This window comes from Salvelinus alpinus, chromosome 8 (assembly GCF_045679555.1).
Source record: "Salvelinus alpinus chromosome 8, SLU_Salpinus.1, whole genome shotgun sequence".
Lineage (NCBI taxonomy): Eukaryota > Metazoa > Chordata > Actinopteri > Salmoniformes > Salmonidae > Salvelinus > Salvelinus alpinus.
The window spans coordinates 19,850,664-19,864,901 of record NC_092093.1 but is presented as its reverse complement, the minus strand read 5'-3'; the positions used below and the strand labels follow the sequence as shown (position 1 = coordinate 19,864,901).

Here is a 14,238-nt window from a genome sequence, read left to right as displayed (position 1 = left end):
ATAATGGAATAGTCCTTTTGGCAATTCAGTAACGCAAAACCACACTTTTTAAAGCTAGCAACAAAGAAATAGTCAGACGAGATCTGTTAGACATTTTTACTTAAATAAATACAAAATAGCATGAGTGATTTGGTGTGTGTCTCCTTTCTCCAGCTGACTAAGAAGGTGAACAACGTTGAGACAAGCTGGGCTTTAGGTGCCACGTTCAAACACTTCCAGAACCTAAAGATCCACTGAGAGACATAAGCCACAGGGTTGGGTGGGCAGGTGGGATCACTGGTTTATCACTGGTTTACATGGTACTCAACAAGAAATGGACTGAGGAATACTTATTTTAAACTGATAAGCCTTTGTGTCTTGTTGTAATGTTTTAAAGATATGCCATATTAGGATTTTACATTTGAGATGACATTACAATTGTTACAACTATTTTGTAACCCAACACACGACTGGTACTATAGTTCAGTAGGTCTGTTTTCATGTGACTGGCTGCTATACCGTAGCCTTGTATTATATACGTCTCTATTAAAGCACTGGGGGCTGAAACTCAACATAGTTGTGTTACTGTACAAATCTGGATATTTTGACCATCTGATATCAGTTACAGTGGGGAGAACAAGTATTTGATACACTGCCGATTTTGCAGGTTTTCCTACTTACAAAGCATGTAGAGGTCTGTCATTTTTTATCATAGGTACACTTCAACTGTGAGAGACGGAATCTAAAACAAAAATCCAGAAAATCACATTGTATGATTTTTAAGTAATTAATTTGCATTTTATTGCATGACATAAGTATTTGATCACCTACCAACCAGTAAGAATTCCGGCTCTCACAGACCTGTTAGTTTTTCTTTAAGAAGCCCTCCTGTTCTCCACTCATTACCTGTATTAACTGCACCTGTTTGAACTCGTTACCTGTATAAAAGACACCTGTCCACACACTCAATCAAACAGACTCCAACCTCTCCACAATGGCCAAGACCAGAGAGCTGTGTAAGGACATCAGGGATAAATTGTAGACCTGTACAAGGCTGGGATGGGCTACAGGACAATAGGCAAGCAGCTTGGTGAGAAGGCAACAACTGTTGGCACAATTATTAGAAAATGGAAGAAGTTCAAGATGACGGTCAATCACCCTCGGTCTGGGGCTCCATGCAAGATCTCACCTCGTGGGGCATCAATGATCATGAGGAATGTGAGGCATCAGCCCAGAACTACACGGCAGGACCTGGTCAATGACCTGAAGAGAGCTGGGACCACAGTCTCAAAGAAAACCATTAGTAACACACTACGCCGTCATGGATTAAAATCCTGCAGCGCACGCAAGGTCCCCCTGCTCAAGCCAGCGCATGTCCAGGCCCGTCTGAAGTTTGCCAATGACCATCTGGATGATCCAGAGGAGGAATGGGAGAAGGTCATGTGGTCTGATGAGACAAAAATAGAGCTTTTTGCTCTAAACTCCACTCGCCGTGTTTGGAGGAATAGAAGGATGAGTACAACCCCAAGAACACCATCCCAACCGTGAAGCATGGAGGTGGAAACATCATTCTTTGGGGATGCTTTTCTGCAAAGGGGACAGGACGACTGCACCGTATTGAGGGGAGGATGGATGGGGCCATGTATCGCGAGATCTTGACCAACAACCTCCTTCCCTCAGTAAGAGCATTGAAGATGGGTCGTGGCTGGGTCTTCCAGCATGACAACGACCCGAAACACACAGCCAGGGCAACTAAGGAGTGGCTCCGTAAGAAGCATCTCAAGGTCCTGGAGTGGCCTAGCCAGTCTCCAGACCTGAACCCAATAGAAAATCTTTGGAGGGAGCCGAAAGTCCGTATTGCCCAGCGACAGCCCCGAAACCTGAAGGATCTGGAGAAGGTCTGTATGGAGGAGTGGGCCAAAATCCCTGCTGCAGTGTGTGCAAACCTGGTCAAGAACTACAGGAAACGTATGATCTCTGTAATTGCAAACTAAGGTTTCTGTACCAAATATTCAGTTCTGCTTTTCTGATGTATCAAATACTTATGTCATGCAATAAAATGCAAATTAATTACTTAAAAATCATACAATGTGATTTTCTGGATTTTTGTTTTAGATTCCTTCTCTCACAGTTGAAGTGTACCTATGATAAAAATGACAGACCTCTACATGCTTTGTAAGTAGGAAAACCTGCAAAATCGTCAGTGTATCAAATACTTGTTCTCCCCACTGTAGGTCTGATTTTGATTTTCATTAAAAAATATAAGCTGTTGTGTGTAGAGTGTGCTTGGAAAAAATATTGTGTTCCATTGTTCTATATGCAGCTGTGCATTAACTGTGCCTTCGTTCCAATAGCAGCTTGTGAGTTTGAAACTGTTTCCTTAATGATTAGGGACTGAGTACATTTCTGTGGAGCACATTTAAAAGTACATTTTCAAATTGTTTTATGTAAGCTATTGAGTATTGCAGAAGTTCAGCTCCATAGTGCGATTGAAATGGTCATACGCAGCGTTTACCGAGAACGAAGTCTCAATGTGGAAACATTGCCTTGAATTTCAAATCGTGCTTTAGTGCTTAACTTCAACGATAGGAATTGATTCGAGCTCTTGATTAATGTGAATTAAGCTAAAAAGCATCAGCCTTAATATTGTTTAGCAAAAGAAAGATCACTGCATTTTAGCCTTATCTGCACTCAGGCACGCTTACACAATTGATTTAGTATGTTGTTTAACAATGACAAACACAGGTAGCTAGCTATACATTGTTAATTAATAAAACATTATTTGTATACCTGTCTTTTTCTTTGGAAAGTCACCTGATAATTCCTTATATTTATAAACTACAGAAAACGTCTGTCTGTACAAGTTCTAGAACATTTTACACCGTCTTCTCATAAAACCCTCAGCAGCTAATTACATATCTACAGGGCTAAATCTGATCTTTTTTTCCATTAAATGGTCTTTTGACCAATTAGTGAAAAAAAAGATCAGAATTGGGCTGCCTGTCTTAACGCAGCCACAGTGAAGGATGCAGAGAGTACATGTAGAATTCTGCCTCAAATGCCTTCCCTGAAGTGTGAACAGAGATTTGCACAACAGCCTTGACTACAGCAAAGCCACCACATCCTCTGCGTACGTGTGGCTTGTCGTTGTCATGGTGACCAGGTCATGGGGTTGAGAGAGAACGACCACAGAGTCTGCCGAGCCTAAAACGAAGGGAAGAAGAAGAGATGAGTTAGAAGAGACAGAAGGCACAGGGGGGTAATTAAATAACATGGCCATAGTTAGACTATATATATCCCCCTGTGGTTTTGGACGATGCCCTTGGTTTGAGTCCTGAAAAATATAACACCATCGCTAACTGTTAAAGAGTGCGAGATTCTGGCAAATAAATCATTTTTCTACTTACCCAGAGTCAGATGAACTCATGGATACAATTGGTATGTCTCTGCATCCAGTATGAAGGAAGTTCAGTTCTACACAGCTAGTGGTAGACTTCCAGTCATCGCGCTAACGCTAGTTATTATTAGCTCGCAAGCTAACTTCCATCATACTAGACAAACATAAAAATGGTATCCACGAGTTCATCTAAATCCACGTAAGTGGAAAAAGCACATTGATTTCCAGAATCTGGCATTTTTTTAAATGTATTTCAGTTACAGTAAACAATGCTTGAAATACACTACATTGCACATGTGGTTTTATACATTCGATATACCATGGGATCATGCTTTTTGAACGAGGTAGGAATGTATATGCCCATACGAAAATAAACTTAAGTATTACTTAATACAAAAAATATTATTAAACATGGCTTGTCTTCAAAACAAAGTGTTTAATATTAGCCTGTCTTACTATAATTTTTAGGTAGATCAATTAAATACAAAGCTTAGGTAGGCAGTTTACTGTAGAGGGAAATTGTAGTGTCTCTACATAGGTAAAGAAAGGTTGCCACATTCGGTAGAATTTGTCAGAAGAACCCCGTAGGGTATATTATATCTTCTGAAATGTAAGACATCTTTAATCCACACAAAATCAGAGGGAGGAGAGGGCGACTTCCACAGAAGTAAATTCAACCTTCTTGCCAACAAACTCACAAAGGCTACACAGTTAGATATGTATTTTGGTAGTCTTATAGTATCAGGTAATACCCCAAATAATGTTATGGAAGTAGGAGCAAAGGGCACTTGTAATAGTTTAGATGTGGTATCAAAGATGGCAGACCAATAGCTATGTAGAGAAGAACAGGACCAAAACATATGTATTAATGAAGCAGGAGCTTGCCGACACCTGTCGCTAACAAGGTGGACATCAGGATTGATGTTAGAAAGCCTGAGTTTTAAATGTATTTTTATTTCACCTTTAGTTAACCAGGTAGGCTAGTTGAGAACAAGTTTTCGTTTACAACTACGACCTGGCCAAGAATAAAGCAAAGCAGTTCGACACATACAACAACACAGAGTTACACATGGAATAAACAAACATACAGTCAATAATACAGTAGAAAAAATCTATATACAGTGTGTGCAAATGAGGTAAGATAAGGGAGGTAAGGCAATAAATAGGCCATGGTGGCAAAGTAATTACAATATACCAGTTAAACACTGGAGTGATTGATGTGCAGAAGATGAATGTGCAAGTGGAGATACTGGGGTGCAAAGGAGCAAGGTGAATAAATAAATACAGTATGGGGATGAGGTAGTTGGGTGGGCTATATTACAGATGGGCTATGTACAGGTGCAGTGATCTGTGAGCTGCTCTGACAGCTGGTGCTTAAAGCTAGTGAGGGAGATATGAGTCTCCAGCTTCAGTGATTTTTGCAGTTCATTCCAGTCATTGGCAGCAGAGAACTGGAAGGAAAGGCGGCTTTGGCTTTGGGGGTGACTAGTGAGATATACCTGCTGCTACGGGTGGGTGCTGCTATGGTGACCAGTGAGCTGAGATAAGGCAGGGCTTTACCTAGCAGAGACTTGTAGATGACCTGAAGCCAGTGGGTTTGGCGACGAGTATGAAACGAGGGCCAGCCAACGAGAGCGTACAGGTCGCAATGGTGGGTAGTATATGGGGCTTTGGTGACAAAACGGATGGCACTGTGATAGACTGCATCCAATTTGTTGAGTAGGGTATTGGAGGCTATTTTGTAAATGACATTGCCGAAGTCGAGGATCGGTAGGATGGTCAGTTTTACGAGGGCGACATCATTGATGTATGCAGAGAAGAGTCGGCCCGAGAATTGAACCCTGTGGCACCCCCATAGAGACTGCCAGAGGTCCAGACAACAGGCCCTCCGATTTGACACACAGAACTCTATCAGAGAAGTAGTTGGTGAACCAGGGGAGGCAGTCATTTGATAAGAATGTGGTCGAAAGCCTTGGCCAGGTCGATGAATACGGCTGCACAGTAATGTCTCTTATCGATGGCGGTTATGATATCGTTTAGGACCTTGAGCGTGGCTGAGGTGCACCCATAACCAGCTCTGAAACCAGATTGCATAGCGGAGAAGGTACGGTGGGATTCGAAATGGTCGGTAATCTGTTTGTTAACTTTGCTTTCGAAGACCTTAGAAAGGCAGGGTAGGATAGATATAGGTCTGTAGCAGTTTGGGTCTAGAGCGTCTCTCCTTTTGAAGAGGGGGATGATGGCGGTAGCTTTCCAATCTTTGGGGATCTCAGACAAAACGAGAGGTTGAACAGGCTAGTAATAGGGGTTGCAACAATTTAGGCAGATCATTTTAGAAAGAGAAAGTTCATATTGTCTAGCCCGGCTGATTTGTAGGGGTCCAGATTTTGCAGCTCTTTCAGAACATCAGCTATCTGGATTTGGGTGAAGGAGAAATGGGGGAGACTTGGGCGAGTAGCTGTGGGGGGTGCCGGGCAGGTGACCGGGGTAGGGGTAGCCAGGTGGAAAGCATGGCCAGCCGTAGAAAAATGCTTATTGAAATTCTCAATTCTAGTGGGTTTATCCGTGGTGACAGTCTTTCCTAGCCTCAGTACAGTGGGCAGCTGGGAGGAGATGCTCTTATTCTCCATGGACTTTACAATGTCCCAGAACTTTTTTGAGTTTGTGCTACAGGATGCAAATTTCTGTTTGAAAAAGCTTTCCTTAGCTTTCCTAACTGCCTGTGTATATTGGTCCCTAACTTCCCTGAAAAGTCGCATATCACTGTTTGGCCATAATGAACATCGTTATGTTTGGAGGAAAAAGGGGGAAGCTTGCAAGCCGAAGAACACCCTCCCAACCATGAAGCACAGGGGTGGCAGCATCATGTTGTGGGGGTGCTTTGCTGCAGGAGGGTCTGGTGCACTTCACAAAATAGATGGCATCATGAGGTAGGAAAATTATGTGGAAATATTGAAGCAACATCTCAAGTCATCAGTCAGGAAGTTAAAGCTTGGTCGCAAATGGATCTTCCAAATGGACAATGACCCCAAGCATACTTCCAAAGTTGTGTCAAAATGGCTTAAGGACAACAAAGTCAAGGTATTGGAGTGGCCATCACAAAGCCCTGACCTCAATCCCATAGAAAATTTGTGGGCAGAACTGAAAAAGCGTGTGAGCAAGAAGGCCTACAAACCTGACTCAGTCAGGAGGAATGGGCCAAAATTCACCCAACTTATTGTGGGAAGCTTGTGTAAGGCTACCCGAAACGTTTGACCCAAGTTAAACAATTTAAAGGCAAAGCTACCAAATACTAATTGAGTGCATGTAAACTTCTGACCCACTGGGAATGTGATGAATGAAACAAAAGCTGAAATAAATCATTCTCTCTACTATTATTCTGACATTTCACATTCTTAAAATAAAGTGGTGATCCTAACTGACCTAAGACAGGGAGTTTTTACTAGGATTAAATGTCAGGAATTGTGAAAAACTGAGTTTAAATGTATTTGGCTAATGTGTATGAAAACTTCCGACTTCAACTGTATATGTCTCTTTTGAGCCCAATCAAAGCTTCTGTGAACTAAGGGCAGCGTCCTGGCCATCGCTGTCCTCCTCCCGCCCTGGCGAGTCTCTTGGCGTGGTTGCTCGCCCAGGCAAGCCTGGGGATTCCTTAAAGAGGGTCTCTTTTAGAGCAGGTGTCTCTTATCTGCCTAATTCCGGGATTTGTGGAACAGTGAAGAGTTAGATTATGTTGTTTCGGAAATGAAGCAAGGCAATAGAAGTAAAGTTGTAGACTAGACTGAGGTTTAAAATAACAGAAATATGACCGTTTACTCAATTAGCAGCTGTGCTAGCTTGCTGATGAAAGTTTGGTAACTGAATGCAGGCTTCTTATGTCAAGTCGCATTTACATCGACTATATCCTTTTTTAACCTTTACGAAGAGAGATGAAAAACCTTGCTTCGGATATTCTGCTGACCAAGGTACCCAAAACTGTGTCAGGAGCAGACAAATATGCCCGCCACTCCAATTGGAAATCTTTCAGGAAAATCCAAGGCTTTGCTGCGGCCTACTTTAGCAATCCTCCATTCAGAAATTCACTGCCATTATTACCGTTCGGAAGAGCAACGAGATATGGAACTATGTCAACAATAATTAGTAAGGCGAAATTAAACAATGAATTAAACTGCTCTAAAATAAATAAAGGTTGTCGCAAGTTGCAGGAGCATCGGGAAATGTGTGTTACGTCATTCGTGTACCCAGAAATCCCCACACTATCCCTTTAAGAGTATTGGGATTGGACTGTATTAAGCATTCAACGGTAAAGTCTACACCAGTTGATTAGGCGCATTTGACAAATAAATGTGATTTATTGGGGTTTTGCATTTGTGAAACGTTTTGTATGACTGTGAGTGTCTACCTTGTTCTCGCAGCATGGCGTGGTGTACGTTCATGGGCTCCACCCCCGTAGTCATGGTGACCATATTGTCGTCAGGTGACCCGTCAGCCTCCAGCAAACTGCTGTGTGTCAGAGCCTCGCCTGTCAATCACACAGAGGTGCCATACTGTTCATTACAGAGGTGTGTGTGTGTGTTATATCGAACATTCCAAATGGAAGACAACGAGCCAGTTATACATAGACACACACAGGTAAACTCCAAGGCTCCGGCTGAATTAGGTGTAGTGTGTTGGGTTGGAATTGGAGGAAAAGCCTGTACATCCTGTAATGCTTGTAACCAGGGTTGGTGACCATTGGCGTAATTTGTGTGTCGCTGTGTTACCTGTTTCTCTGCCCTCGTTCCCCAGCACCTCCTCTCCGTGTCTCTTCCTCATGTGGACGTTCCTGCTGCCGCTCTGAGAGAACGTCTTTCCACAGACACCACACTGGTGGGGTTTCTCTCCTAGAACACATTCATACACAGGGACACTTATCACTGTCTCCAATGGCACCATATTCCCTATAAAGTGCACTACTTTTGAGCACAAGGCCATTGGGCTCAGATCAAAAAAAAGAGTGCACTATATAGGGAATAGGGTACCATTTGAGACGCATGCACTATATAGGGAATAGGGTACCATTTGAGACGCATACAGTGACACAAACTGAAGCTAAAGTTATCTAACTGACTGTTACCACAATTACATTTTTAAACTGTGCTCGTGGACAGTATGAACTCGACTTCCACATATTCAGTTGTTGTTATACCGGTAGTTAACAAAGCAACCTAGCTGTTGTCATTTCACTAGGTATAGAATGAAAAGCTGAAACTGTGTTTAAATGCTAGTACAGGGGTGGGCAACCCTTTTCCTGGAGTGCCACAGGCACCACAGCTGACCAACTGAGCTAATTGATCAGTTCAGTGATTGCCTAAATTCAAACACCTGGTCTTCCAGGTCTGTTAAAAACATGAAGTGCCTGCGGCACTCCAGGACCAAGGTTGCCTACCCCTGTCCTAGTAGGTCAATTCAGATTTTATGAACCTATCTGTGGGTGTGGTGTTCTCACCTGAGTGTACGAGCATGTGTTTGCGTAGACTGGAGTACTCTGCAAAGGAACGACCACAGCCATCTGCTTCACACAGGAAAGGCTTCTCACCTATAGACAACACACACACCAATTAAAGATCACACGCTAGAAGGTACATATTAAGGCTTCTCAAATGTAGACAACACACATTAATGATAACACTTTCTCACAGAGAAAGCATTATACCACTCTCCTACACTAAGCACATATCTTCCCACAGCACTGAAAACACCTGAAACATATGAAAGACATTCACTTTACTTCTATGCTGTACTACAGGATACAGAGCAGACTAAAACAGATGTCGCTCCGGTGTATGTGCTCTACTGCTGTGTACCTCTAAGTGTGTGTCACTGTCCCCACCTGTGTGTGTGCGTTTGTGGTTCTTGAGGTTTCCTGCAGTGGTGAACTTCTTGCCACAGTTCTTCTCCTTGCAGAAAAAAGGCTTGTCTCCGTTGTGAGTTCTCATGTGGACCTGCAGACGCTGCAGCACGTAGAAACTCTTCCCACAGCCCTCCGCCCCACACCGGAACATACGGTCGTTCCTGACACACACACATTAACATTAACATTTGAGGTGATATTTGAGTGTGTGTGTGAGTGTGTGTACCTGTGTGTACCTGTGTGTTTTGAGGTGGTATTTGAGGTGAGCAGGCCAGGTGAAGGTTCTATAGCAGCCCTCAAAGGAGCAGCGGAGGTTCTGTTTAGACGAAAGCGTACGATTGGTCCTCGCCGGCTGCTCTCTCTTCACACCCTCCAACGGGAAGCTGGGCAGGTGGTCACCTAGGCAACAGAAACAGAGAGGGGATGTGATATCATAAACAGAAGTCTTCCTGTTATATAGTCAGTATCAGCTAAATGTCACACCTGCTCTTCAGTCAGTGATCTGTTTGTGGCAATAAACTACCATTAAAGTCAATTTACACACACCCATTAAAGTCAATTTACCCACCCCCATTAAAGTCAATTTACCCACCACCATTAAAAAGTAAATTTACCCACCACCATTAAAAAGTCAATTTACCCACCACCATTAAAAAGTCAATTTACCCACCACCATTAAAGTCAGTGACATTACTGTTGCAGCCGTTCCCAGCCCTGGCGTCCTGACTAGCCTTGGCATCTTTAGCTAGCTGTGCACGCGTTGCTGCTATGAGGCTGTCGTGTGCCAACTCCTGTACCCGCAGGTACCAGGGGGCAGTGCCATCCACACAACAGTCCCCGGACGAGATCACCTCCTCTTCCTCCTCCTCTGTCCCGTCTGCTGAAAAGATTAGTGGCTCAGAGGAGGCTGCTAGGCCTGGAGAGAGAGGGAGAAAGGGAGGAGAGGACGAGGGGGAGAAACAGAAAAGGAGAGGTGAAGGGAGAGGGAGACAAGGAGGGAGAGAGTTTGTCAGGGCATGATGAAGTGTCCTTGTCACGTTATCTCAGCCCTAAAATGTAAAGAAAACAAGATCCTAAGACAATAAATGTGATAATTTGCCCAGCAGAGACAGAGTCTGCCACAGACAGTGTGCAGAGGAGATGATAACACTTGTCGATGTATTTGCAAAGCTGCTTTGTCACACCACAGTACAGATAACCGTTAAATAAAGAATTCATTTCAATACATATATTCACATTACAGCACAACAATCAGGCATGCCCTGAAGGAAGGGTAGTGTAGAAATATAGTTGATAGAACTGTTAAGTGTTGACATTTTCCACATTTTATTGTATTACAGCCTGAATTTAAAATGAATGAAATTGAGATTTTTGGTCACTGGCCTACACACAATACCTCATAATGTCAAAGTGGAATTATGTTTTACAAATTAATTGAGAAAAAAGAAAGCTGCACACTGCTCTTGCTAGTATCACTGCTCTTTATTAAGCTTTATGTATCGGCCTCATGGCCTTCGCCAGAGCTTTAAAAAAATAAAGGCCTTGAGGCCGACACAAAGCTTATTAAAGAGCAGTGATACTAGCAAGAGCAGTGTGCAGGTTTCTTTCTCTCTCTCATGTTATTACACTGTTACCATGCACGTGCAACAAAGACAGCTCAGATGTGCAAGTGCCTTTTGAATTTGTCAAATTAATTAAAAATTAAAAGCTGAGATGTCTTGAGTCAATAAGTATTCAATCCCTTTGTTATGGCAAGCCTAAATAAGTTAAGGAGTAAAAATGTGCTTAACAAGTCACATAATAAGTTGCATGGACTCACTCTGTGCGCAATAATAGTGTTTAACATGATTTTTGAATGACTACCTCCTGTTCGTACCCCACACAGTCAAGCAGTACATTTATAACACAGGTTCAACCAAAGACCAGGGAGGTTTTCCAGTGCCTCGCAAAGGCTACCTATTGATAGATGGGTAAAAATGTAAATAAAGCAGACACTGAATATACCTTTGAGCATGGTGAAGTTATTAATTACACTTTGGATGGTGTATCAATACACCCAGTCACTACAGAGATACAGGCGTCCTTCCCAACTCAGTTGTCGAAGAGGAAGGAAACCAATCAGGGACACCATGAGGCCAATGCTGACTTTATAACAGTTACAGAGTTTAATGGCTGTGATAGGAGAAAACTGTGGATGGACCAACAACAACGTAGTTACTCCACAATACTAACCTAATTGACAGAGTGAAAAGAAGGAAGCCTGTACAGAATATAAACATGCATCCTGTTTGCAACGAGGCACTAAAGTAATACTGTAAAAAATGTGGCAAATTCATTCACTTTTTGTCTTGAATACAAAGTGTTACGTTTGGGGAAAATCCAATACAACACATTACTCAGTACCACTCTCCACATTTTCAAACAGTGGTGGCTGCATCATGTTATGGGTATGCTTGTAATCATTAAGGAATGGGGAGCTAAATGGAGCTAAGCACAGGCAAAATCCTAGAGGAAAAGCTGGTTCAGTCTGCTTTCCACCAGACACTGGGAGATTAATTCACCTTTCAGCAGAACAATAACCTAAAACACAAAACCAAATCTACACTGGAGTTTCTTACCAAGAAGACAGTGAATGTTCCTGAGGGTCCGAGTTAGACTTTTGACTTAAATCTACTTGAAAATGTGGCAAGATCTGAAAATGGTTGTCTAGCAATAGTCAACAACCAATTTGACAGAGCTTGAATATTTTTTAAATGATATTGGGCAAATATTGCACAATCCAGGTGTGTAAAGCTCTTAGAGACTTAGCCAGAAAGACACAGCTATAATCACTGCCAAAGGTGTGTCTACAAAGTATTGAGGGGTGTGAATAGTTATGTAAATGAGATAGACTGACCAGGTGAAAGCTATGATCCCCTATTGATGTCACTTGTTAGTCACTTGTTAAATCCACTTCAAATCAGTGCACTTTTTAACTCTGCATTGTTGGGAATGGGCTCGTAAGTAAGCATTTCACTGTAAAGTCTACACCTTTTGTATTCGGCGCATGGGACCAATAAAATGGTATTTAATATGGTTGCTTGGGCCCTGCGTCTCCGTACCTTTGGCGAGGTTGAGGAGGACGTAGGAGCTGCTCTCTGACCGCTGCAGGTCATGGAGGACAGGAGATGGGCTGGGGGGTGTGTGAGGGCTGCGGGGATGGGGGTTGGGGTGCACCTCCATGGGGCTCTGCACTGCTCCCCCAAACTCTGACAGGGACAGAGACCTCGTTGACACATGGCTGAGACCACCCTCTGGGGAACCAATCACAGATTACATTAGTGGAGTGATTAGTTGGCTAGAGAACCAATGAGAGAGTAGGTTCTTAGAGAGATTTAGTCCAAGTAGCAATATAGAATCTGAAAAACACAAGGTTATTGTATGGCAGATTGTCTATGATGATTTTCAGTCATTGTCTGTGATGATTGCTGGCTGTCTGACCTGTCAGGGCCAGCTGTGTGCACAGGGAACTATCTGCAGGGGCCAGCAGGGGAAGGCAGGTGTGTTTGGGATCAGAGTCCTCCAGACCCTGCCCCAGAGGGATGGAAGCGTTCTGGACAAACTGAACCAGCAGCTGCAGAGGAGAGAGGAAGCAAGATAATTCATCAAACAGTTCTGTAGCTAAGGGTGGATCTGTATGTGCAAATGGAAGACCACAAATACATACTACTATGTATTAGTGTTGGCAGGTGAACAATGTGGAGCGCTTACCTCGGGTTTGGAGTCAAGCTCATCTGAAAGCATGGATTACGCCTTGAGAGATCTGTAGGGATAAATCACACTTTCCATTACTGAGCAAAATTAGCTGTTAACTGAGATATCCTATTAGAGTGGGGGTGAGAATAATCATCTCGGTTTCATCAGCATCCAGTGTTTCCCATTCATTAAGTCATAGTCAACCTAAATAGACTAGCTAACTATATGACTTGTTGAAACTAGCAACCAACATTTCAACAAAATATACGAAGTATATTAATTAACAACTGAGCTGTTAGTCCGTTAACTCAGTGTTAATCACACAACAAGCTTTGCATAGTTGCAGGTATCTCTGTAAATTACCGAGTTAGATGGCTAACTTGTACAGCCTCTAGTTATGTTTAACTAATGCAGCATCAATAAAGATGGCCGCCTAGCTAGCAAGACAACACCTCCGCTGTTCTCTCCAAAAAGGGTGGGTATAATGTGTTACGTTCCAACAGGAATCTGTTACAAACACGTCGTAAATAACAAGGTTGCCAACAAACAACGCATACAAAGTTGTATAGCGGCATAAGATACCAGGTAAGGGTAGGGAGTGGGCTATTTCATTACGTTTTTCACTAACCACGTTTATTCCGAAAAATGTCTGTCCTCACTCTGGTAGCCTATGGACAAACATTAAAAATAAGTTATGTGGTGAGTTGATGCCTATTCGGTAACTAGTTAGCTAAGTTAGGTGAATTGATCATGCTACTTTGTATGCGTTATTTGTTGGCAACCTTGTAACGTTACTTTACAAAGTTTTGGAAACAGATTCCTGTTGGAACGTTCCACAAATTATACCCACCCATACAAAAATGAACAAATGTCACCAGCTACAATAGAGTACCTTTGTGTTACTGGCCAACATTCATTTCCATCTCAGCTAAAAAGGTCGATTGAAAACTGTGGCTAGTTAGATAGCCGGCGAGTTTGTTGTTAGCGTTTGATTTGTTGCCGTTAATAGCATGTTAGCTTCTTATGCCAAAACAAAGCTTCTCAACAGTCAGTATATGTCACACATATACACTTTAATCAAACCACAAAGATAAATTACTTACGAAATATTAATTTATACGCGTTACCTTGTTTTCTTATTTGTACATAGAAATGTGGTAGACCCCAGTTCTACGGGAATACTTGAGGGACAAAACGGATACTTCCGGGTTTCGTTGCTAAAATATAAACGCAA

At 42.6% G+C, this 14,238-nt stretch overlaps 2 protein-coding genes across 5 annotated transcripts in view; one reads left to right on the top strand and one right to left on the bottom strand.

Annotated features, from left to right (window-relative positions):
• Positions 1-622, top strand: part of LOC139582687 (ectonucleoside triphosphate diphosphohydrolase 5-like) — a 19,008-nt gene extending 18,386 nt beyond the window's left edge. The window contains exon 14 of the mRNA XM_071412900.1: positions 154-622. Coding sequence (XP_071269001.1) covers positions 154-237 — 84 coding nt within the window. The 3' untranslated portion in view covers positions 238-622. The remainder of the gene's footprint in view (positions 1-153) is intronic.
• Positions 83-14,238, bottom strand: LOC139582688 (zinc finger protein 410-like). Of its 4 annotated transcripts, none has more exons than XM_071412901.1 (11): positions 14,132-14,238; positions 13,020-13,071; positions 12,750-12,882; positions 12,371-12,562; positions 9,940-10,185; positions 9,506-9,668; positions 9,249-9,430; positions 8,865-8,954; positions 8,140-8,259; positions 7,779-7,898; positions 83-3,183 (listed from the first exon to the last, which is right to left on the bottom strand). In XM_071412901.1, exons 2-11 carry the CDS (start codon positions 13,050-13,052, stop codon positions 3,083-3,085), a joined length of 1,380 nt encoding a protein of 459 aa, XP_071269002.1. In that variant the 5' UTR covers positions 13,053-13,071; positions 14,132-14,238; the 3' UTR covers positions 83-3,082. The 4 variants fall into 4 exon arrangements, with proteins under 4 accessions (XP_071269002.1, XP_071269008.1, XP_071269003.1 ...); XM_071412907.1 differs by having other exon boundaries at positions 9,964-10,185; XM_071412902.1 differs by having other exon boundaries at positions 14,108-14,196.

Coding starts and splice junctions, on each gene's coding strand:
- LOC139582688 (XM_071412901.1), bottom strand. CDS start 13,052: ATGCTTTCAGATGAGCTTGACTCCAAACCCGAG. Junction 10,186..12,370: donor CCTCCTCAACCTCGCCAAAG/GTACGGAGACGC, acceptor CTCTCTCTCCAG/GCCTAGCAGCCTCCTCTGAG. Junction 8,955..9,248: donor CCACAAACGCACACACACAG/GTGGGGACAGTG, acceptor TGTTGTCTATAG/GTGAGAAGCCTTTCCTGTGT.